We start from the raw sequence: 26,356 nt of genomic DNA on the forward strand, positions 1-26,356 counted from the left end.
TAAATTAATTCTAAATGCCCATATCTAGACATGCCTTATCAAAAAAAAAAAAAAAAAAATTAAAAATCCTACAAATATCCAAGTAGAGAGCAGGAAAAGCAGCTTTCCTTAAAAGGACCAGAATTAAGATGCTTTCCCCAGACTTCCCTGCAACACTGAGTTCCTAAAGATAATGGCAAATTTGTAAAGCTTTAGAGGGAGGAAATGTAATTAAGAATTCTATTCCCAGCCCAAGTGTGTTCTTCTGCAAAGACAAAGATCTAGAAATTAAACACCTTGTGGATACCCTGCTGACTGAGGAGATTCAAAATTAAGAACTAAAGAATAGGAAAACCAAAATCAGTGAAGTACCGGGACTCAGGCATAAATAACTGCTGTAAATATTATCACAAAATTCATTATAAAAACAAAATTATTGAAAATAAGGAAACAGGGTTAGAGAATGAGTAAGTAAGAGGGATCCACCCCTCTGATTAATGATACAAAGCCCGGGAAGTAGGAGAAAAAAAGGATGGAAATAAAGGCAGATGAAATTGCCTCTTGCATGAGGAAGGAAAAAAATGCCGACATCTACACCAAGGCCTGAAAGAAAAGCAGGAGTTGGCCAGAAGAACGGTGGGTTTTCTGGTGGCCACAGCAGAAGCCCATCCACTCTGGCTGAGGTAAACAGCAGCTTATGGGAAGGATATCAGGATTTCATAGAAGCAGTGAAAGGGCAGGAGTGCCAGATTCAGAAAGAGAAACAGGCAACGCTGGGGGCTGGTCACCAAGGTCATCTGCACTGGTATCAGAGCTCTGCCCCGGGATGCAGGCGCCCTAACCAGGTGTCTGCCCTTGTGTCCTTCTGCCCTGGACTCGAGGTCCCCAAGGAGAGAGCCTGGTTGAAGCCGCCCGCTGCTGGCTGGAGGAAGACAGGACTTTCCGTGATGGCCCCACAGAGACAGCGCACCAGCCAGAAGAGGTTTAGGAAACCAAAAACTCAACAGGAAGAGGGTGGGGGTAAGCGCTTCCAAAACAGTAACTGTTCCCTCCCTCGGGGATGACGCGACCTGGGCTGGTGAGGGGAGTGGAAGCCAGACCACAAAGGGCCTTGTAAGTCATGCTGAGAAGTGTGTCCATTTTCCAGATGAAAATGGGAAATAAATGAAAGGTTTGGAGCAGGAGAGTAACAGATTCCACTTAGATTTTAGAAAGACGGCTCTGGCTGCTGAAAACATGCAAACCCGTGCACCAAACTGGTGTGGCTTCCAGCAGCCTAAGGTCGCATGTTTGGAACAGCGATGAGTTTTTGCCTGGAAAAGCTCCAGGTTACCAAAAGAATTTACCCTTTGTTCCAGCCAACAGCTGAGAGAGACCCCTGACCTCCCTTTTCTGAGACTATTTATTTTAAAAGCTTCAATTGTAAATCCTTCTTATGTCCTACAGAAAATTCTGCCTGTACCTCCCATAGCCCAAGAGTATCTTTAAGGACCTCTAAGCTGTTCCTTTGAAATGTAATCCTAAGGACAGGGCCTGTCTCCCACCCTCTGTGGGAGGGTATACTAACTTCAGCAAATGTGTTAGCAGGCACTGATGGCCGAATCACCCAGACAGGAACCACTTACCTGCTTTTTGTAATTTCTTCACATCCCTGACTCTGCTCCAGCCCCCACTCACTCCCTCTCCCTACTCCCTCACTCTCCCTTTAAAACACCCAGTCACCTAGGCACAGGTCAGAGTTGAACTCGGGATACCCTGGGGTCTCTCCTTTATTCCAATAAAATCCATCTTTACCTAGTGTCTGGTTTTGTTCATCTTTGACACTGCAATGTGGAGACAGAATTGGAGGGAGACTAATTGGAGACAGTTGCAGAGATCCCTGTATAACAGGAATGGCCCAAACCAAAGTAACAGCTCTGAGTGGTGGAGGAGCACATGAGGGCTCAAGAGAGGAAGTCAGCTTAGGATCAGTGGATTTTGGTAACTGACTCTGGGGACCAGCCAAGAGAGCCAAAGTATCAGAATAGTGAAAAAAAATTTTACGCTGAAAAACTGTGTTCCCTACCCCTCCAAATAATTGATATGCTCTGTGCTATCCACTCATGAGAATGAGGGAACTGGTCATTTGGCTCAGAGCCAAATTTAAATCCCATTCGTAGGGGCTTCCCTGGTGGCGCAGTGGCTGAGAGTCTGCCTGCTAATGCAGGGGACACGGGTTCGAGCCCTGGTCTGGGAAGATCCCACATGCCGCGGAGCAACTAGGCCCGTGAGCCACGGCTACTGAGCCTGCGCGTCTGGAGCCTGTGCCCCGCAACAAGAGAGGCCGCGATGGTGAGAGGCCTGTGCAACCGCGATGAAGAGTGGCCCCCGCTCGCCGCAACTAGAGAAAGCCCTCGCACAAAAAAAAAACGAAGACCCAACACAGCCAAAAATAAAAAATAAATTAATTAATTAAAAAAAATATATTAGTTGCCAAGTAAGACTGGCTCTAAAAAAAAAAAATCTCATTCATAGCAATAATATGGACTCTTGTCATCTGTGGCTTTCTTTTCCTTGATCCTGACTTTTACCATCTATACTTATTTTATTGTTATGCTGTATACATCCTTTTTTGGTAAGGTGTCTAAAATACCTTAAAACGACAAAATAACCAAACAACTCATCAGCCCCATATCCTCAGTCAAAACCATTTTCCCCACTCTATGACCTAAATCACAGCAAGATCCTTTTTGACCCACCTCCTAGAGTAATGGAAATGAAAACAAAAATAAACAAATGGAACCTAATGAAACTTAAAAGCTTTTGCACAGCAAAGGAAACCATAAACAAGATGAAAAGACAACCCTCAGAATAGGAGAAAATATTTGCCAACGAAGCAACTGACAAAGGATTAATCTCCAAAATATACAAGCAGCTCATGCAGCTCAATATCAAAAAAACAAACACCCCAATCCAAAAATGGGCGGAAGACCTAAATAGATATTTCTCCAAAGACATACAGGTGGCCAACAAATACATGAAAAGATGCTCAACTTCACTAATCATTAGAGCAATGCAAATCAAAACCACAATGAGGTATCACCTCACACCAGTCAGAATGGTCATCATCAAAAAATCTAGAAGCAATAAATGCTGGAAAGAGTGTGGAGAAAGGGGAACCCTCCTGCACTGTTGGTGGGAATGTACATTGATACAGCCACTATGGAGAACAGTATGGAGGTTCCTTAAAAAACTAAAAATAGAACTACCATATGACCCAGCAATCCCACTCCTGGGCATATACCCTGAGAAAACCATAATTCAAAAAGAGACATGTACCACAATGTTCATTGCAGCACTATTTACAATAGCCAGGACATGAAAGCAACCTAAATGTCCATCAACAGATGAACGGATAAAGAAGATGTGGCACATATATACAGTGGAATATTACTCGGCCATAAAAAGGAACGAAACTGAGTTATTTGTAGTGAGGTGGATGAATCTAGAGTCTGTCATACAGAGTGAAGTCAGTCAGAAAGAGAAAAACAAATACCGTAGGCTAATGCATATATATGGAAACTAACAAAGCGGTACTGATGAACCTAGTGGCAGGGCAGGAATAAAGACGCAGACATAGAGAATGGACTTGAGGACACAGGTGGTGGAAGGGGAAGCTGGGATGAAGTAAGAGAGTAGCACTGACATATGTACACTACCAAACATAAAGTGGATGGCTAGTGGGAAGCAGCTGCATAGCACAGGGAGATCAACTCGATGCTTTGTGATGACCTAGAGGGATGGGATAGGGAGGGTGGGAGGGAGGCTCAAGAGGGAGGAGATATGGGGCTATGTGTATACATATAGCTGATTCACTTTGTTGTACAGCAGAAACTGACACAGCATTGTGAAGCAATTATACTCCAATAAAGATGTGGGAAAAAAAAGAAAAAAACACTTTCCTGTCTTCCTCACTTACTAATGGTGCCATCCATTCTCCCATAACTAGCTCTTTCAGACCTCATCAACTAGCAGTGACTCTTCCCCCTGCCTTTCCTTTGTTGCTCACAATCAGATTGTCTGCATGTGAAGAAATTTTTAAATCAGTCCCCTCCTTTTCATTCCTACTTGCTATGAGTAATATTTTCTTCTTGCTTAAAAATTCCATTAGCCTCCTAGCCAGTTTCTTCACACCTTCTGACTATGCACCATTCCCATATTAAATTCTGATTATTTTTACTTTTCTGTTTTAAAACTCTGATGATGCACCAGAGCTAATAAATTAAGTTCAAACCCTTCATTCTGGCTTTAAAGATTTCCTCTTAGTATATTATACTATAAAAAAAGCTACAAACACTTTTAGAATCTCCTAAACTGAGTGCACATGTGGGTGAGGTGGGGGGGATGTCTACTTTTCTTTGCTTCATGTTTCTTTCCAGGTCCCAGATACCCCTGGCCTCTCACTCATGGAGGGGGAGGAAGAGTGAATAATGCTAGTGGCAGATGTGGGAGCTGTAGCTCAATGGTTCCTCCCTCCTCCCTCTCCTGGGTGTGCCTGCCTGCTGAGAACGTGCACTCTGGGCCTCTCTTAGACTTGACATAAGCTTGCTGTAGAGAGAGGCCTTGCCCCTGGGAGGGGAAGGGACGAGGGGAGTGCTGGGATTATTCAGGGTGGACAAGCCCCAATCCATTTCTGAGGTTTGGCATCAGGAATTCCATTGTTGCCACACACCTGAATGAATTTGAAGATCAAGACTAAAACATGAAAATTGAGGCTTCTGGAGGCTGGAGGAATTCATTGGTATAATTTCAGTTTTGTGAGGACTATACCAAGCTCAGGCCATGCAGGGATTTTTAATCTTTTCACAGTTTTTCACAGCTAATACTTTGTGCTTGATTTTCCATGAAGTTGGCTCTTAGCTGCTTCAGCCAGTGTGAATGAGTTTAAGCCTCGGCTGCCTAAAGATTTTGATCTGCTGGCTTTGTATACAGGCAAGGGCTCTCTCTATATTGCCTGGGCTGCAGGCACTGACCACTTCAGGTGATCTAGAACATTAGCCACACAGGCCTTAGCAAGCAAACCTGGGTTGAGGTAGAATTTACTCTGTGGGTAGCTGCAGATGACCTTGAACAATACATGCCCAGGTAGGTCTATGTCTGAAGATAGGGCTGATATAGGGATTTAACCATCAGGAGAGAGCCTTTGAGTCCCAGTGAAGTCTTGCCTTGAAAGAGGCAGAGTTTCAGCAGCATATTTTCCTGCTTCTGCTGTGGTTTTTTAATTTTAATTTTAATTGTTTTTTTTAACTGAAGTATAGTTGATTTACAATGTTGTGTCTACCTGTGGTTTTCAGCCAGGTCGGTAAAGATAGTTAAGTTCCACATGGGTCACTGAGCAATAGCATATGAGATTCTAGCTTTAAATTGTTAACATAAAGCTCAGATAGGTAGTACCAGACCTTACTGCCCAAGTTCTATTCTACACTCAGAGCCAGAGGAATTAGTCTTAAATTTATGTGACTTGTCAACAGTCTTGAGTCACCCCCAACTATGCAAACTCAAGATGGCCCAAATTTGTTAATTTCATGAGTTCAAGCCAAGGCTTTAGATTTCAGACTGAAATCATAGGCTCAACCATAAAAGGATGGTATATTTACAATAACAACAAATGGGCATCTGTATTGAAAAAAAAAAAGCCATCTTCTTAGATTATACTAGAGAAATAACTGAAATAAATTATTGCTGACCCAAAGACAAATAAAAATGCTGACCATTTTAAAATACTGTCTCTAGGGGGACATGATTGCTCAAAATCTCACAGAAAAACTGGAGTGAAAAATATGTCAGTCTTCATATCAGAACATAAGCATAGGGAAAACTAAAATAAAAGAAAGGAAGAGACAGATTAAGCTGGAAGAATATTTCTTAGGAGTAAGGTTAAAATCTTAGAAGATATATTAAACAGAAATTAAACTAAAATGAGACCTCAAAGACCTTTAGATATAAAAGGAAAAGAAAAACACATTAAGGTTCTAACTGGTATTAAAGAAGGTTTTAGATAGAGGGAATATATTTGCTTGTTACTAGATTAGAAACAGTAAATCAAAAAGTTTCAAAATTATCCTGCCAAAATCTGTTATGTACTGAATTGTGTCCCCCTACAATTTACATGTTGAAGACCTAACCTCCAATGTGACTGTATTTAGAGAGGTCTTTAAAGAGGTAATTAAGGCTAAATGAGGTCCTAAGGGTGAGGCCCTAATCCAATAGTCCTGGTGTCCATATAAGAAGATGAAAAGACACCAGGGATCCTTCTAGCTCCACGTGCACAGAGAAAAGCCCATGTGAGGACACAGCAAGAAGACAGACATTTGCAAGCAAGGAGAGAGGCCTCAGGAAAAACCAAATCTGCCAATACCTTGATCTTGGACTTGTCAGCCTCCAGAATGATGAGAAAATAAATGCCTATTGTTTAAGCTACCCAGTCCATGGTATTTTGTCATGGCAGCCTGTTATAGGCTGAATATTTGTGTCCCTCCAAAATTTATATATAAAGGTTGAAGCCTTAACCTCCAGTGTGGCTATATTCAGAGATGGGGCCTCTAAGGAAGTAATTAAGGTTAAATGAGGTCATAAGGGTGGGTGGGGACTTGATCCAATACGAATTAGTACCCTTATACGAAGAGACAGGAAAAGCCTTGTGCTCTTGCGTGCTCTATCTCTCTCTCTCTCTCCACTAGCACAAAGAGGAGGCCATATGAGCACACAGTGAGATGGCAGCCACCTATAAGCCAAGAGAAAAGGCCTCAGAAGAAAATCTATCTTATTGGCACCTTGATCTTGGACTTCCCAGCATGCAAACTCCTTAGCATGGAAGGCAAGCCTTTCCAAAACCTGGTTTCTATGTACTTCCCTGAATGGTTTCTTGATACCATGCAGGTACCTCTGCATCCTGGGTGCCAGTTGTACCTTCCAGTTGTAGGCCTCTGAGCTTTATAAACTTTATCATATGTTTCTTCTGTCTGTCATGCCCTTTTATCTTAGTCCATGTAGATCTTGCATGGCTCAACTTAAGGTATCTTATCACTTCTTCTCTGAAGCTCTTAAGTCTTCCAGGTAGAATTACCCATGCATTCATAGCACCTATAACATTTTATTTTTCTTAATATTTTGTCAGTGCTTATTAAATTCTAAGTGAGTGGTTCTCAAACGATGTGATGTAGGCCCCTAGAAGGCATTTTGCAAATGCAAGGAGCATTTTTGGTTGTCATAAGATTGGAGCTTTGGGGAACTCTACAAATGTTCAGTGTGTAGGGCCAGGGATGCGAGATGCCTGCAATATGCAGACAGGCCGGTACCAAAAAGGAACTGTAGGCATCATGTCCAACTTCTGAATGCTCTTCTGGGCTTCCATGTAGGTGAAAAACTTATTAATAATTGTCTGAGTTGAGATTCAAATTCTGGTTTATATATAACCAAAAGTATGAGTTCATGGTATTAATGTATATTGAACTCACAGGAATGTAACTACCACATAAACTGAGGAAAGAATGCATTTGGTTTTTGTTCAGAACTTTACCAAGAGTTGTTCCCATTACAGAAAGCCAGGTCACCAAGAGTAGCAGCGTGGGTGATATTTGAGTCACCAAAACAACACAACTGCATTGGTCTGCGTTTGTAGCTATAGAATCATGGTGATTCAAAGCAAATGTACAAATTTCCTCATTTAGCTCTTCTTTCAAAATGTCAAATATAGATTTTAAATATGGACAAGTATTCAGTTAAATATTAGAAGCTGGGTTTTACAGTTTTTTGTACAAATGAACAGTCACCAACGTGCCTACTCTGCCAGCGTGCTTTTTCTCATTAAGCCGACAAACACATCAAGATTAAGCGAGCATTTTACAAAGCAACATGTTGATTAAATTGGAAGAGATATATATTTCTATATTTAAAGAATACTAAAAACTGCAATACTGTCCCTGGAACGTTTGACAATGTTCTATGCAGAAGGAGACAGGTCTCATTGTTTTCTACAGAACAACGTAAATGATCACAAAATATGGCATGCCACACAATATTCAAGAAAAATTAATCTTAGCTGTATAAAAGATAACTACAAAGAGGAAGAAAAGATCATATTAAATCATTTCCTCTATTCCACTGCAATGCTGCTTTAAGAGGGTTACAAAAGACACTGAAATCAGCTGCATGATGTAAACGAGTAGATGAAAGCATCCTTTATGATAAACAAGCTTTACCATTTGCATATGTAAAGTTTCCAAGGCCTGAAAAAATTGTAGCAAAGATGTCATTTTCAAAATGACTGACAATGAATACAAAAGAATTGTCAATATTTGAAACCCTCAAAATTACTTAAAAGAAAAAAAAACTTTTCCAACATCATTACTTATTTAACAGATGGAGAGTCTGTAATGTTAGTTCAGAGCCAATTTAAAAAAGAACCACCAAATGTTTTTACAAAGTCATTTCATTATTCATTAGCAATACTTAATTACCAAGAATCTTAGAGAAAGAGGCCACAGATCAATGAATGTTTAAAAGTAATCCCTTCAATGACAGATTACCCATAATTTATCAAATGTCAATGAAGAGTTTGAATGTCTTGTCCAAATAAGATGGCTCTCCAAGAAATTTTTTTTTTTAAAGATTTGGCTCACATTATGGACTTATGTGGAATTTTTGATGTAATCAATGAAAAAAATAAATATCAAATTTGAAATACTGCAAAACAATGAGGTATATCTTTTAAGCTATATTTGCAAAGGTCTTTATTCAATTTATAAATATTTAAATTTATATTTGTATATAATATGCATATTTTTTAATATACAGAAAAATTGAAAGACTAGGACAATAAACATACTTATCCTCACTACCTAGATTCAAAAATTTATTTTGCCATAATTGCTTCCTATACGTATATTTTAGCTAAAACATTTCAAAATAAAATATACATATCATGCCACTTCATCCCTGTATTCTCAAGCATAAATCTCCTAAACATAAGGGTATTCTCTTACATAACCACTATGTCATTACCACATCAAAAAAATTTTGGAATAATTATCTAATGTAACCTAATACTCAGTCCATTTTCAAATGCCTCCAATTGTCCCCTAGATACCTTTTATTATTGTTTTTTGTTATTGTTTTTAAGGGGGACTCTAATCAAGTTTCACATATTGCATTTGTTTGTTGTATTCAGTCTCTTTTAATCCAAAACATTTGTCGACCCTATCTTTAGAAAAAATTTTTTTTTACATTGACTTCTTTCCACCAGACCAGTCATCTTTTAGAATTTCCACATTGTAGATGTTTCTGATTGTCTCCTCATTGTGTGGTTTAACTTATTCCTCCCTCCCTCCTCTATAAACAGGAAATTGTAGGTTTCATTCAATTCATGTTAAACATTTTTGGCCAGAATACATCCTATGTGATGCTGATACTTCCTATTTGCTCACATAGGAGATCGGAGAGGTCGACTCTATCCCTATTACTAATGCAATTACCTGGGTTAGAAGGGGCAGTCAGATCTCTCCAATGTAAATGCACATTTACAGTGTAAATGAGGTCCCTCTTAAACTTAAAGGAAAGGGGATCAATCTCATTACAGTGCAGGGAATTATCTTGGCTTTTTCGACAAATCGAATATTTTAATATAACCTTGTTCACTGATGATTTTTATACTTTCCAGCTTTGTAGCATAATCTATCTAACATGAGGATAGATGAAAGGATACTGACTCAGAAACAGATTGCTCTCATGTGGATGCTATGATGATTAGATTTAAAGATCAGTTAACATTTTATAACACCAGATGGGGTGGTTTTAAGCAGATGTGGAACATGTTAGCCAGAATTTTCAAGAAAAATTAATTGAGCTTCAAGACTTTGAGGACAAAGCATGATTTAATCAGTCTAATTTAAAAGGTCTGGGATCCAGCTAAGACTTTCACACCCACTTGTCTAAAAAGAAGCTAAGTTATGGCAGCATTTTCTACTACCTATATAGTTGAGAATGGTTTCAGTCCGTGCACTTACGATAAAAGTCTACAGGACATTTTAAACGAACGTTAATAGACAGTACAAAATATTAAAACAGACATCGGAAACACAGACATGTCCTTGAATCTTAAAGAAAGGTACTGTTTTCAAATATTTCGTATTTTTATATAATCTAAAAATTTCTAAGTAGTATGATAAGATACTATGTTATGAAATTTACATTTGAAACTATGTATTTATTTTTTGGTTACTTTTTTTTTTTCCTGTTTAATTCTGATACTCAGAGTCCCCAGAGGCCTAGCACAATCTCTCCATAGCCTTTTGTATGAATATGCTCTAAAATTAGATAATGGTGATGGTTGCACAACTCCATAAATATATTTAAAAACACAGAATTGTATCCTTTAAGTGGGTGAACTTTATGATATAGAAATATCCCAATAAGGTTTTTTAAAAAAGAATGACTGATTGATTGAATAAATCTTAAACTCATAGTCCCCATCCTTGACAAATCATAGGACTTTATCAAATGTTCAGCCAATTATGATTTTACACTTTCATTTGAAATTCTAGGTATTCTCAGAATATCAGACATACAAATACATTTTATATCCAAAGCAAAATATAAATTACTATTTTATTTTAACCATCAGAACAAACTTTATTCAATACACCAACTCAGCAGCATAGTGTAAATTCAAGAGAAGGGAAATATTGACTTGTTTTTTCCTATATTGGTAACTTACATTAAGCTCAATTAAACAACAAATGATACCTAAGAGGTAAGGGATAACTTGTCCAGGGTGGATCCCTTGCAGGCAGAGCTTCATAGAAACCTGTTTCAGCCAACTACATAAGAAATAAACCCTGGTCAGTCTCAAGGATTGGATCCTGGCACCTGATCTCACCTGGGAAGGAGTTGGTGCTTCCCTAGCTGAGCTGGCAGATTAGGGCTGGAGCCAAGGTTCTGCAGAGTCACACTACCTTGGATCTTAATTCCTCACTATGCCAGGGGAGGGGCTGATGCTATCCTATGCTTGCAGTTTAAAGCTCCATAGCCTAAGGGTCTCAGTTGGATTCCTCTCCCAGAGTCTAACATCTGGCCCTTAGAAGGCAATGGGCAACAGTGGTTTGACACAAATACTATTGCATCCCAAGCCCAGCTTGACATTGTTCCAGAAGGATTGGTGCCTTTCCAGCTTGGTCCTTTGCCATTTTGACATACCATTAGTATACCCTTATCCATCCTAAATATATTTCTAGAAAGACTACTGGAAAGGATAAAGATTTTAAACATTGTTCAGTTTTTTAAATTGAAGCACAGTATTGTGTTAGTTTCAGGTATACAGCAAAGTGATCTAGTTATATTTTTTTTTTTCAGATTTTTTTCCCTCATAGGTTATTACAAGATATTGAATACAGTTCCCTGTGCTATACAGTAAATTCTAGTTGCTTATCTATTTTATGTATACTAGTTTGTAGAGTCAAATTTTTATATTTATTTACTTTGTTAAAGAAAAGAAAAGTCCAAGATAGCTTTTTATCATATTGAGAAAATACAGATGTACGAATGTATAGTGTTGAACATTAAACATCACCTTAGAGTTACTGTCAAGCTAGAAGTTACTTGACAATTACTTTCCCCCCTTTTTTTTCCTTTTGGAAAAATTAAGTACTTCTGTTATTAATAATTGGTTAATAAACCTGGCACTTTGACTTAATTCTTCTGCTGAATTTGAGTAGCACTTAAAGTATATTCTCAACTCAAAAGTATTTTTCTTGCTCTTCCAGAGCCTTGAAGTTAGTATATTCTTTATCTCCTTGTCTGACAATGTGAGACAACAGTTCATAAAAAGCAGTGGTGAGTATACATAATACAGATGGTGTGAAACCTAGGTTCTTTTTTTCTTTTTTGTTTACCTAATTTGAAAAAGCACTTCTAACAACAATTCTCCTTGTTTTTTTAACTTTATTTGCATGACTCCTTGATTGATTCAACATGTTTTTAAGAAAGTCCTGTTCCCTGGGGCTGCATTACAACGGGGCTAGATGGTCCTCCTGAGACAGAAGCTGAAGTAAACCACACAGGAGGGGAGTAAACAGACATATAGAATAAGCAGACTTTCACTGACCCTGGTCGACATGAAATCCTCCCTAAATGTCAACCAGGCTCAGACTTGCAAATCTAAAATAACCTCATGTGGAGAAGCAGGTCAAACCTTTTTTGGCTAGGAATAGAGGTGCTATTCCATGATTTAAGAAAAAGTTTATTCAGAAGTTGTACACTAAAGTTTTAGAAATGAATTAAGCATACCGATCTGTAAAGTGTCCATAAAGCACTGGAGATTCTGTTCTAGAAGAAATGAACTACTGTTTCCTGTTTACTGCATTCTGAGCACTTTAAAGAACAAAGTCAGCCAGTAAGATGGGCTGAGGGCACAGGTAAGGAGACGCTGGACATCAAAGAGCCTCTCAGAGTCTGTCAAGGCTCCCGGGATGATCCAGATTCTGGCCACATGATTGAGCCATTCCAACGCTAAATAGGTGGCTCATGGGCTCACCCATCACAGCAGTGAGATTTAGGGGTGCTAAAATATGCTTTGAGAGGACAAACACCAAAGACTGCTGGGGATGCCCACCAGTCATTGCCTTGGTCCTCAAATCACACAACTAATGAGGGTGACTGCTGTTTTGCTCAAAGCAATTTTTTTTTTTTTTTTTTTTTATGTTCTAGGTGTAAACAGCTTTTTGGGTGTTTTTTTTTTTTAACATCTTTATTGGAGTATAAGTGCTTTACAATGGTGTGTTAGTTTCTGCTTTACAACAAAGTGAATCAGTTATACATATACATATATCCCCATATCTCTTCCCTCTTGCATCTCCCTCCCTCCCACCCCTCTAGGTGGTCACAAACCACCGAGCTGATCTCCCTGTGCTATGTGGCTGCTTCCCACAAAGCAATTTTAAAAGACTAGTATAAAAAGAGGAAAGGGAGAATGATGCAAACAAGCAACATCTTGACTACTCTCAGATGACCAGGATCATCAGCAATTGTTAGCAAATATTTAAATGGAGTTTCCCAAATTCATCACCCCAAAACATGCTGTTGACTGTCTGTCTCTGTCATCTCTGCCTTGCTCCCCCACTAGGAGGCTGTGACACTTGTTTAGCTTGAAGGCTGACCCTACACAAATTTTCAAAAGAACACAAGTTTGGTTTCCAGAACCCTACTTTTCACAGGCTATAATTTTGAAGGCAGGCTCTTTGGTCCACAGGATAAAGGGGTTTCCCATACCTCACTGTGCGGGCTGTATTTAGACTGAAACCAGGTCCATGGATGGCATGCTCAGTGTCCATCCTTTTGGCTGGGGTGTTGCAGGACCAATTCCTTTTAGGTGCTGGATGGATTCCAGGAGATTCTCCTCTTTAAGCTCACTCTCCACAAAGGCATTTCTCTCAATGACTTGATTCAGCACTGCTCTGTCTTCCAGAGTAATGATTATGACATACTGCCCTCTCTCCAATCATCACTTGTTTGTTCCCAGCTCCCTGACACATTTCTGTAGTTGTTCTTCAATCACTTTAGTCTATACAGTATCATCCTCTCATGCTCAGATCTCCTGGGAGCCTTCTGAATATTACACTTCAAACTTCCCTTTGGTCATGTCTGCCTCCATATGGAGTCCATTATTTTTAGGCAGAAGGTCCCTGTTCCCAGTTTAATTTGTTCTAGCTGTGTCTCCAGTCCAACTTCATATGCTCAGCTCTCCTCTTGGAATCCTCGTATTCACTACCCTCTGCTTACATGTCATAGCAGAGCTTCCTAAAAGGCTGTGTCTTCCCCCCAGAGCATGAGTCCCCTTTAACAGACAACCAAAAAGCCCATATAAACCAAACACCACGGAAGAAGACATGCCCTTCTTCATCTCACTGTTTCCCATTTAAAGGGACTCTTTTGATAACAGATAAGCATTGTTTTCAAAAACACAGAAGAAAGAATGTGCATGGTTACGGAGAAACAGTAAAGAGATAAATAGAGGAAATGAAAAAGCCCACCCAGAATTTACACAATGCCTTGTCTTTAGTAGTAAGTCTTCAAAGAAGATTTAAATAGAATATACATGAAATACTGACCATAGAAATCAAGTTAAAATTTTGCTTTGACTACAATCTGAGTTTCTACCATTTAAAAAATACTATATATGCAAAATCTTATTGGTTGGTGACAAATACACTATATTAATGAATCCCAAAGCTAGGTTATCTGTTTGTATATATAAGTCTACTAGATTACATTTTAGCTATAACAGATAAATCAATGGTTCTCAACCCTGATTACATATTAGAATTACCTAGAGAGCTTTCTAAAAATATGCATGCCCAGGCCCACGCCAGACCAATGGAATCAGAATCCCAAGGAGTAGGGCCTAAGCACAGTAAAAGATCATTACAGTATATTATATTCTAAACTTAGGAAAGAGCTTACAGATCATTTAGACCAACTCTATCATTTTATAACAGAGAAACTAAAGCCCAGAGACTCCTGGTCCCCACCTGGTCAGTTGCACTGACACTTAGGGACTGAGCCAGGCCTAGAACCTAAAAGTCTGTGTCCATCCACGCTCCTTCCTTCACCCTGACTCATTCGTTTGTTAATATATTCATTCAGGAAATATTTTGAGAGCCCATTATGTGTTAAGCCCTAGATAATAACACCTGTTGCCATTATGGAACATTGCTGGAAAGAATCCAAATGTCCACCAACTGGTGAGCAGATAAACAATACAATGAAATAATATTCTACAATAAAAAGAAATAAACTACTGATACAATCGACAAAGTAGACGAATCTTAAAAACACTCTGCTACGTGAAAGAAGCCAGGTGCAAAAGACCATGTTTATATGATTACATTTATATAAAATGCCCACAAAAGGCAAATCTGCAGTGACAGAAAGTAGATTAGTGGTTTCCTGGGGCTTGGAATAGGAGCAGGGGTTGGCTGAGAATGGACAGGAAGGATCTTATACAGGGTGATGAAAATGTTCTAAAACTGGAGTGTGGTGATGGTTGCACAACTCAAAAAATTCACTAAAAATCATTAAGTTGTTCACTTACAATGGGTAGTTTTATGGCCTGTAAATTATCTCAATAAAACTTAAAAAAAAACCCACAAAAACCTGGGGCTTCCCTGGTGGCGCAGTGGTTGAGAATCTGCCTGCCAATGCAGGGGACACGGGTTCGAGCCCTGGTCTGGGAGGATCCCACATGCCGCGGAGCAACTAAGCCCGTGAGCCACAACTACTGAGCCTGCGCGTCTGGAGCCTGTGCTCCGCAACAAGAGAGGCCGCGATAGTGAGAGGCCCGCGCACCGCGATGACCAGTGGCCCCCCCGCTTGCCGCAACTAGAGAAAGTCCTCGCACAGAAACGAAGACCCAACACAACCAAAAAAAAAAAAAAAAAAAAACAACCTGCTGTCATTTATTAAATACTATATAACAGAAATTTGTACTAGGATTTAAACAGTACTACCCTCAGTGATATGCTCATAAACTTTTTTAAAACAAGTTAACTAATACAAAGACTGTTTAGCACACAATTTACAATTAATGATACAATACATAAGACTATTTATTATACTTCAGTATGACTTGCCATTTTTTGCAAAATCCACTCAGTTTTTATAATTATTTCACCAACAATAGTGTCACAAATTCAAACAATAAATAAATGCTTGATTTCTCTCTAATACAGCAAGGAAGTTGCTCACGTTATTGACCAAGAGTGTAGTTCTGACATGAATGTTGGCGGAGATTTTGTTTACATTAAGGACAAAAGTGAAACAATGAAGATGTATGCCAAAACTTCACTTGTTTTTCAATGATGTAAGCGACTTTTTTGCTGAAATAATGAGAGTTGTCAAAAAATGAAAGAATATTTCCTCAGTTGGGGGGAGGGGGTATTGACAATGTGACAGCCCCAGACATGAAACATTTTAAGTTTAATCTTCATTAACATTTTTACTATTACTTTCTTAAGTCTGGAGACAACCAACAATAATTCAAGCCCTGCTTTGTAGCATTTGACAATTTCCATGGTGTAAATATTCCCACCATGGCTGGTTTCAAGTTACCAACATACCACTGAATGCAGAGTTGGGAAGAAATATGCAGTATCATACCACTAACCAGTATTTCCACATACACATACAATAGACATAAATAATCTTACCAGCAGAGCTAAGAGTAAAACAATTAGAAAGAGATGAGTTTCAAGTTTTTTAGCCTTTGTTTCTAACATAATTTAACTGTAAATTTATGGAATTTAATTTTTAAATGAATTCGTGAAATTTTAACAGTGGGCACTCATCAACTGGCTCTAGCACACAACCAACCGACTGCCCGTTTTACCAGTGAGAAAACTGAAGCTCAGAGAGGCAGTCACTAACTAGCCCTGGTCACACAGCACAGTGCCACCCAGGTCGGTCTAATTGCAAACCTTCTCCCTTCCACCTTGCCTCTCCTTCAAATGTAGCTGGTGACCGACCCACACATCAACACCCAAACACTAACGTCAATGGATTGGTCATTTGTTGGATAACCATTGCTTTCCTTTCCAATAGGTGGAATGGGAACTCTGTCCAGGGCAGGAGGAAGAAATAAAAGGAAAGAGCACATCTACCCGACAGTTCTGCTCAGGACATGGCAGGATCCGACCCTTCCCGAGACTTGGCTGGGTCAAGATTCAGCAACCAGCAATCGTGTGACAACTGGTAGAAATGATAGATCATTGCGTGGTTTTTTTTTTTTTAACATTTGTCATTCAGTATTCCTTTTCACACATTTTCACTATAGTTACTGAAAACGTTATTTAAGACTTACCTTAGAGGTCACAGCAAAGGCCAAGTATTAAAAATCAAATAAGTTTCCAAGAGAGAAAAAGGTTTCAGGAGTAAATCATTTAGTTCTCCACACAAATACTCCTTGGCCCCCGGTCTGGTCCACTCCTTCTCCACGGTACCATTTTCAAATCGGCCGCCTCTGCCTTCCTTGACTGCTAATTACTGGGGCCCGGTTGTGACACTGCCACATCCCAGCATCACATCTCCCTTTTCAGTCAGCTTTTCAGTCAGAAATATTTTAATGAGCGTCCTGACGCCACATAAGATTGCTCAGGAACAATCTGAATTTACATTGTGGAGTTCCACTACAAAGTGCTTTGAAACGTTTTAGGCAGAGTAGGTTCCAGGCAAAAAGCGCTGTCCCGCCCAGCACCTCAAGACCTCAAGTGCGCTCACCAAACCGGCGGACGCCGGCGGTGCCCGCGCGGCGCAGCTTCTCCCGCCAGAGCCCACAGCACATGCGCAGTCAGACCCCCCCCTGCGGCCGCTCAGCTCCGCCCCTCGGAGACGCCGGGTTCCCTGAAAGGCACAGAGCGTGGAGACGCTCAAGCGCGGGCTGCAGCCGCGCAGGCGCAGTCGGGGCGCCATCGCGGAGCCAACCAGTTTTCCTCTCGCGGGTACTGGGTCGTTGGTTTGCTAAGTGCAGTTGGGCCCGGCAGGTGCTGAAGGGTTGGGGGTCGTGGACCCCCCGCCAGGTCTCAGCAGCACGGAGGTGCAGGCTGTCGCCGAGGGCGCGGGGCCGGGCGCCGCTAGCGGCGCGCTCCGCTCCGGGGCCCCCGCCCCTGCCCCCGGCCAGGCCCGGGCTCCAGCCCCCGTCCCAGCCGCGGCCTCGCAGTTCACCCTGCTGGTGATGCGCCCCTGTGGAGGGCCGGACGAGGCTGTGGCCGAGGGCGTCCTGCGGCAGGCTCCGGACCTGGGGGGCAGCGCCGGGGCGGGCAAGCCCGTTCGGTACCTGTGCGAAGTGGCTGGGGATGGCGAGGAGGAGGTGGGGGAAGACGAGACAGACCTGCTGGACACTTCGGACCCCCCGGGGGGAGGCGAGAGCACGGCTAGTTTGGAGGATCTGGAGGACGAGGAGACCCACTCTGGGGGAGAGGGCGGCAGCGGTGGAGCCCGGAGACGGGGCAGCGGCGGGGGCAGCATGAGCAAGACCTGCACCTACGAGGGCTGCAGCGAGACCACGAGCCAGGTCGCCAAGCAGCGCAAGCCGTGGATGTGCAAGAAACACCGCAACAAGATGTACAAGGATAAGTACAAGAAGAAGAAAAGCGACCAGGCCCTGAACTGCGGTGGGGCCGCCCAGGCTGGCAGCGCAGGAAACGTCAAACTTGAGGTATCAGCTGGGGTCTGGGGGAGTGGGAGGTGGAAAAAGAAACCCCACTCTGGCCGCCTACCGCCTCCCAGATGCGCCAGGTTGCTGTGGCTGGACTTGTGGCTGAGAGTTAATGAGTACTTGCCCTCAAGTACAGTTTATACAAACATATGCAAAGCCTGAACGGTTCTGGTGCATCTTTGTGAGAGATGAATAAATCTCAATGAAAATGATGTGACATGTCAGCAAAGCTGTCGTTTCAAATATCTGGGATATGGGCTGGAAGGGCAGATAGTAAATGATTGACCTGATTCATCACTAGAGGAGCAGGCAAAGAGACTTAGGAACCTGCGTGAAATTGGTACTTTGGAGAAGATAATCTCTTCCTGTTTTCACTACTGTATTCTCGGTATCCTTTTCTTAGTATACCTATTTTTAGTACCCTGTTCTCAGTACCCCTATTTAGAGTACTCTTTTAGTGTTCTTAGTGTTATTTTCTCAGTTAAACCTATTCTCAGTTCTCTGTTTTTAGTACTCTGTGCTTAGTACTACTGTGTTCTCAGTGTCCTGTTCTCAGTTGATATAGTCTTAGTATCCCAATTCTCAGTAAATAAGCCACTTATTACAGAATAAAATAGTCATTTGTCCCTCTGTTTGTCCCAAACGTACCCATTCACTTCAGAATTCTTTACAGAGAGAGGAGATAATATACTTCTTTTCAAGAAGGAAGTATTTTACCTGTAGCAACTTTTTTTTTTTAATTGCCCAGCATTTACATCTACAGTTTGAGGAAAATGTACAAAAGGCAAATAGATACTGAATTCGAATCTCTCCCTCCACCCACCCACAAAAAGAACCTTAATAATTTTCCTATTCTAAAATAATTTGCATGATTTTTTTAGGGAAGAGAATTAATTGCTATAAGCAACAAATAATAGCCATTTATCTTACAGTATGGGACACTTTACCAGTTCTGAGGAATCAAGAGCTGTAAGTCTTTGTTGAACTGAGTGTAAAGAAAATAACTAACAGGGACAGGCAGGATACATTAAGGGCCAACTGTGTACAGTGGTGCTTTAGTAGTGGAGAGGACAGATCGTTGTAGGCTAAGATATTCTAGAAAGGCTTTGCAAAGAAAATACAACTCAGTATAAGCCAGAAAGGACGGCTAATAGTATGTGCTTAATCAGCTAAGTTTCTTAATGTGCCAGGCACTGTGCTAAACTGTAAATGGAGCCTCACACCCTTCAGCAATGAGATAAGTACTATATTTTACATACGTGGAACCGAGGCACAGAGAGGTTAAGTGACTTGGCCTAGGTCATGCAGCCAGCAAGTACTCAAACCCAAGCAATCTGGTTCTAGAGCCTTCACTCTTATCCCCACACTATACTGCGTCCCTAGAATTTTGGTGATGAAAAGAAAGAGAATACATTTTAATAAAGGAAGGGAAGTGGGAATACAGAAGTCACTTTTGGGAAGGCAGCAAGGGGACCATTCTAGCTAAAGCAGAATATTTATGTGGAAAATTCACAAAAGATAAATTTAAGAGTTTGAAGCCAATTTTTGTATGATGTTGAATGCCAGGCAATGGATTTTGAATTCGGAGTCTTCAAAAGAAAGTTCCTAGTTAGGAAGTAACAGGGGCTCCTACTCTGATGGGGTGGATTAAAGTCAAGAGCCTATAGATTTAGAGATGTTTTAGGAGATGATTATAGTAGGACTGGTAGGTGGTGATGGGGTCTTCTGCCACAGTGTGAGCAGCAAGATTGGAAATTAAGGTATTTAAAAATCAGTATTTCTTACACAAATCAAGGTTAAATGAGAAACAAATGTATATAATATTTAGTCGATGTATCTAAAAATTATGCTGTGTGAGAGACACATAAAGGAACCAGAGATGAAAGAACTGACCTGTGGGATTGATCATTATCATTAGATATCTAAAAGGCTATCATTTGGAAGAAGCAGTAGACTTATTTTGCATAGTTCTGGAGTAACCAGGACTCTTAGGTGAAAATCAGAGGGGTTATGTGTTTCAGCTCAACCTAAGTAAACGCTCCCTACATGTTAGATATTCAAAACCAAATAGGATGCTTCAAAAGTTGGTAACTCCTTAGGACAAAAAGTGTTGAAAATTTTTGAAAAGGGAATTCCAACACTTGTAGAAGTTTGAACTAGATGACTCAAGTTTATTTTCACTACAAGCTTCTGTGATTTTGTGTTATTAACATTCAGAATGTACACAGTGCTGTGTGTGAGGTTGTGAGAATGTAGGCTACTCCACCATCAATTTTGGCATCCCATTTCTTGTGTAATAAAAATGAAGCATAGTCCCATAAGTAGTTAATCCTATGGGGAGAGAGGAAGGAAAAAATTATTTTTGTTTTCTCTGGGTATTAGATTCCTCTTTTTACACTTTTTTATATTGTGAGGCTTAAAATGTTAAGGGATTGAACATTTTTTTTAACATCAGATTGATAAACTTCTCATAGTGAAAGAGATAAAGAAAGGGAGTATTCTAATAGACAACTCAGAGGACATTAGAAAGAAGGTCAAGAGAAAAAAACAGCTTCAATAATAACCAAAATGAAGAGCAGAATAAGAGTGAATTCATACGTGCCATGGCTTATGTGACTTTATATTTAGTCAGAAGTTTTGGATGTGGTCAGTATTGTATCATGGTTTTATAAGAGTCAGAATGTTTCAGTGAACTAACATTTTGTTAGCCAGGAAAATTGTATTTAAGATTTTATCAGGTCAGTGGGGATACATAGTTGGTAGTAAGCGCTGCTGATTTTGTTTGAGGAAGGATGTCTCAAAGAGTATGGTGTCATTTTAGGACTTGCCTGTTTTGTCTACACCAGTGGCAGGAGATTACTAATACCAGTGCTTTCCAGTCTTTTCAAAGCCAGTTTGTCATTTTTCTCCTGGTGACTTCCAAATTTTGAAATCTTTGTGTATCAATTGCTTCTTTGAGTAATATTTTACTCCCCCTCCCCTTTTGCTGTTGTTAATTTGTTTGTTGTTGTTTTGTTGGGCAAAAAACTATCAAGAGTGTTGCATTAGCACTACATAAATGGCCTTTGAGTTCATATATTCCATCCAAAGGCAGGCCAGCTTTGGTTTGACCTGGATAGCTTTATCTGAAGAGAATGTTCAGTTTCCACTTGGCACTTTTTTGTAATATTGAAAATCGCTCACAAATGTTAAAATAGGTCCCCTTCCCCTACCCTACCCTACTATTGATTTTTGAGACCTTCTGGAGACTGAAGAGCCCAGGTTGGAAGTCCTGGAGGGAGAGGGAGTGAGGCATGTTATATAAAGTTAACTGCCAACACTTTGCCTAATGACTTAAAGAGGGACTTTCTCAAAGGCTCCCAGGAACTGGGCAAGAAGGAAGAGAAGCAAAGACCTGTTCATTACATCATCGAAATGCCTCTAATCATGGATTATTATATCAACATTTAATCCTATTTGCATTTTTATCTTTTATCCCAGGAAAGTGCAGATAATATACTCTCCATTGTTAAACAGAGAACAGGATCTTTTGGGGATCGACCTGCAAGACCTACTCTTTTAGAACAAGTGTTAAATCAGAAAAGACTGGTAAATATCTGTTTGTAAAGTAGTTACAAATCTAACAGAAGTTGTTTGTTATAAATGGAACTATTTAGCTTCTGAGATCTTAAAATTTGTTAAACTGGTCATCAGAATAGAATTGTGGGGGCTTCCCTGGTGGCGCAGTGGTTGAGAATCCGCCTGCCAATGCAGGGGACACGGGTTCGAGCCCTGGTCTGGGAAGATCCCACATGCCGCGGAGCGGCTGGGCCCGTGAGCCACAATTACTGAGCCTGCGCGTCTGGAGCCTGTGCTCCGCAACAAGAGAGGCCGCGATAGTGAGAGGCCCGCACACCACGATGAAGAGTGGCCCCCGCTTGCCACAACTAGAGAAAGCCCTCGCACAGAAACGAAGACCCAACACAGCCAAAAATAAATAAATAAATAAATTTAAAAAAAAAAAAAAAAGAATAGAATTGTGCCTCTGCCAGTACACGTTGGAATCTCATAAAGACAAAATTACAAAAAAAATATAATTTCACTACATAAAAATGAATATTGTAGTTAAAAATGGTGGTAAAAATAAAAATGCAAACTTGAAAATAACATATAGGAAAAACATTTGCAACAAATATGTAAAAGACTGTGGTTGGTATGGTTGACATTTTTATCACACAGGTGAGGAAAAAATTTTGGCCTCAATACATTGCAAAAAAATATAAACAGAAAAAAGCAGAATGCTTCCCTTATATGATATGGAAAGATATTTCATATCAGTAAAAATCACACAATAAACAGTACAATAAGTGAAAACTATTTAAATGGTAACACTCAGTGATGTTGAGGGTTACATGAAAGGGACTCATTCTGCTGATGGCATCTTGTATTAGGACAGCAGTTTAGAAAGCACTGGGCGGTCTGTATCAGGAGTCCTTAAAATGGTCATCCCTTCACTCAGAAATCATACTTACTGGGAAGACATTCTCAGGAAACAAATCCTAAATATGGATAAATTAAGCATAAGGATATTTGCCAGAAATGTTTTTATCACAAACAGTAAAATGGTAGTTTAAACAACCTCAATGTCCAACTGTCTCATATCAGCTAAGTAGACTTTAGTACATTTACTTAATAAAGGTTGGGCAGTCTTTACAAATAAATTTTAAAGAAAAGTAATAAATAGGAAATATACTATGCTGTAATATTAAATTTTAAAAATCAGTATTTAATGATAATGTTTCCACCTTATTTGGTTTATCTTGTTCACTTTATTAGGTTCAAGGTTTTTTTACCTTCATCAATTTATATAAGTATTTTATTTTAATAAAAACATATTAGCCATAGTCTATTATATTTGTCATATAACTATATTTAAAAATGGTGAGTGTATAAAACTGTGTTGGTTGTTTCAGAGCAGTTGTATTTCTTTTCTGAAATTTTGGTAATGTGCTAATATTACTTTTATTATACATGTATACCTATATATACACACACATACCTATACACACAGACACATACCATTTTTAACTTCTCAGAAAGACTTAGTAAGCTAGTGGGAGGAACTTGAGTTCCAGTACTAGTCATACATGTATGTGTTTCTAAACTGGCATTTAACCATGTTCACGTGGTGTGCCTTTTCGTTTCCTTTTTTTTCTTGCTGTAATGCAGTGCTGTTCTTGGCTCTTATGTTTCGTAAAGGGTATACATGCTGGCATATCATAAAAGCATTTCCTTTGTGTGCAAAATCACCAATAAGATCAGGCTTCACCCATGAGTTTTAGGTTTTAGTATTTGATGTATGACATCAAATTTTACTATTATTAGTTTGCAGTTTCATTGCAGTACATCAGATGCAGAAGTGAATTCAATTTAGGCATGTTTCGTTTTGTAAGCATATTGTATCTTGTGTAAGGATATAGCAGAGTAATTTTATAGCATGAATATGATCTAATCCCATAAAAATAATGCTATTAATAAATATATTTTTTATTTTTCCTTTTTAAGTCATTACTAAGAAGTCCAGAAGTGGTGCAGTTTTTACAGAAACAGCAACAGCTATTAAATCAGCAAGTTTTGGAGCAAAGACAACAGCAGTTTCCAGGAACATCAGTGTGAGCGAATTTATCAAGAAGTCCTACACGTTTTTTATCTTATTGTAGTGGATGGACATATTTTTATACTAAAGATAAATGGGGTAAGATTTGCCAGTAGAAGGTAAACAGTCATTTTCCTGTGAATGTATGTGTGCATTTGGGGACAAATAAGTATTGCACGTTGTGCATCTAATCCTTTCAGATCACTGTGGATTTGAAGAAATCAGCTTATGTTTCCAAAGTAATATTTAATTACAATGTTTTTTTAAACAAAATGTTTCTCTTCAGTCATTGTTACTGAAGGTAATGAAGCAGTTGCTTTCTGTGGAAGTCACGAAGTTAATAGATATTAATCTTGAATCATCTAACTCAGTGATTCTCATCAAGGGGCAGTTGGAACATATGGGTATGTTTTTGCTTGTCACGGCGACCTTGAAAACTGCTGGGTTTTAGTGAATGGGACAGGAATGCTAGGTGTCTGGAATGGTCCTCCACAACTAAGAATTATGTTACACGCAATGCCAATAATCCCCGTTAAGAAACACTGAGAGCTACTTGTGATGATAAAATGTAGTTGGGGCACCTAGAACTGGGTTCTCGTAATAACCTTTTCTTTGCAGTTAAGACTGGAGCTGTCAAAGAGGTAAGCATATTTTCTGTGTATAAGGAAAGTGATCATTGTTAAATAGCTGTGAGATTAGGATGTGCATCTCCTTTCAGAGATGTGCTGGTAAAACCCGAGAGAGATTAACCAAGTACCCTGGAATGAGTGCATCTCCTAAAGTTGGCTTCTCTATTTCTTGTTACCTATTAGTATTGATCTCATTTAAAACAGACACTCTTGTGTGTTGAATTTGTGAACAGTACAAATGTATCTCATCCCACCAATGTCAGGACAAAATTACTTTTTTATACTCATTTTTTTTAAAAAAAAGAGATCCTGAATATAAGAATAACACTCCAGCATTTTGTCAGTGTTTTTCAAAATTGAGCTCTTTTAAGATTGTGTTATTCCTAAGTAATGTTCAAAGAGTGATGGGTAATCTGGATAGATACTTTTTTCTTGTATTTTCTCCTAGGAAAACTTTTAAAAGGCAAAGCTTACCAATAAGAGTATCAAGTCAAATGTCAAGAAAGTATTTCCAGTGTTAGGACAATAAATGCATGTGCCTCAAGTTAAACTGTGCAAAAATTTGTTAGTTTCTTGGGTTTTAAGCTCTGAAATATATATCAAGTTAAACTTAGTCATGGCTGTTCTAAGATGTACTTAAGGACAGAAGGAATCTTTATGTTCATTTTTATATGTGTTTTATACCTGCATATCTGTGCAAAAATGCTTTTACCAGAATTATTCATTAAAGTCCAGTTACTGACCTTTGAGTTGTCCGAGTCACTTATTCTATTCTTTAGTTGCTCCGCACCGGATACAGAGGAATTCATTTCCATTTGTTATTAACTGTTAGCTTCTTTTCTTACTTATGGTTTTGGGAGCTTTATTGAATCCCTAGAGTATAAGTTAACTTTTGTAGTAAAAAGAAAACAAAAAAACCCAGCTTATCCTTCTTCAAATGGAACACGAGGATTAGGAAAGGAGGGAAAGTAATAGGCCAGTGAGAGCTGAATTAAAAGAAAAGGAATTGAATTTATATATATATATATATATATATATATATATATATATATATATATATATAATATATTATAGAAAACAATAAGGTTTTTACATATTTAGGGTAGATTTATTGCAATGTGTCCCCAACTTTTTTATCCCTGCATATATTTATAACTCTTGTCATATGACTTTGCTGTTCCTCCCACCGAGAGGTTGAGTTTATTTACCCCTTAAATCTGGAGGACTGGCCCTGTGACTTGTTTTGGCCAGTAGAATACAGAGGAAATAATAACATGGCAGCTCTGAGTAGACAGACTTCCAAAGGTTTTGAACACTTCGGCTAGTCCTTTTAGAATGCTACCCAGCTGCCATGGTAACAAACCCAGACCAGCACAACCTGCAGGATAATGAGACACATGGCCCAGTCACCTCTGTTGTACCAGCCAATAGCCAGTAAACAGCCAGATATGTGAGTGAGGCTGTGCTAGACTAGCTGTGCCCCAGCCAGCCTGCCGGCTGACTGCAGGTGCATTTGATCTGGTCCAGACTGGCAGAACCACCCAGCTGACCTGTAGACTTGTGGGCAACAATACTTATGATTGTAAGCCACAGAGTTGTGGGATGGTTTGTTATGCAGCATTCTTGAAACAGTAGGTAACTGATACACCTAACTGTATAGTTGTTGCTGTGTAACAAATCACCCCAAAATTTAGTGGCTTAAAAACAATTTATTATTATTTCTCACAGTTCTGTATATGATTACTATGGCTTTAAATAACTCTGCAAAAGCTTTCAAGGTAGGTGTGGTAGACTGCACTTTCCAAAGATGGCCACAACAAAATCTCCTATCCCACATGCTCTTATGTGATGTGGCCCATTAAGAACTAGATT

General features: G+C 39.6%; 1 protein-coding gene across 1 annotated transcript; it reads left to right on the plus strand.

Annotated features, from left to right (window-relative positions):
- The first annotated feature begins 1,039 nt into the window (after positions 1 to 1,039).
- Positions 1,040 to 25,222, plus strand: RFXAP (regulatory factor X associated protein). The gene is made up of 6 exons (XM_068526508.1): positions 1,040 to 1,092; positions 4,868 to 4,999; positions 17,219 to 17,352; positions 17,547 to 18,220; positions 21,701 to 21,808; positions 23,765 to 25,222. Exons 1-6 carry the CDS (start codon positions 1,040 to 1,042, stop codon positions 23,873 to 23,875), a joined length of 1,212 nt encoding a protein of 403 aa, XP_068382609.1. The 3' UTR covers positions 23,876 to 25,222.
- Positions 25,223 to 26,356: the final 1,134 nt, after the last annotated feature.

The sequence above is a fragment of the Eschrichtius robustus genome, chromosome 18, assembly GCF_028021215.1.
Source record: "Eschrichtius robustus isolate mEscRob2 chromosome 18, mEscRob2.pri, whole genome shotgun sequence".
Classification (NCBI taxonomy): Eukaryota; Metazoa; Chordata; class Mammalia; order Artiodactyla; family Eschrichtiidae; genus Eschrichtius; species Eschrichtius robustus.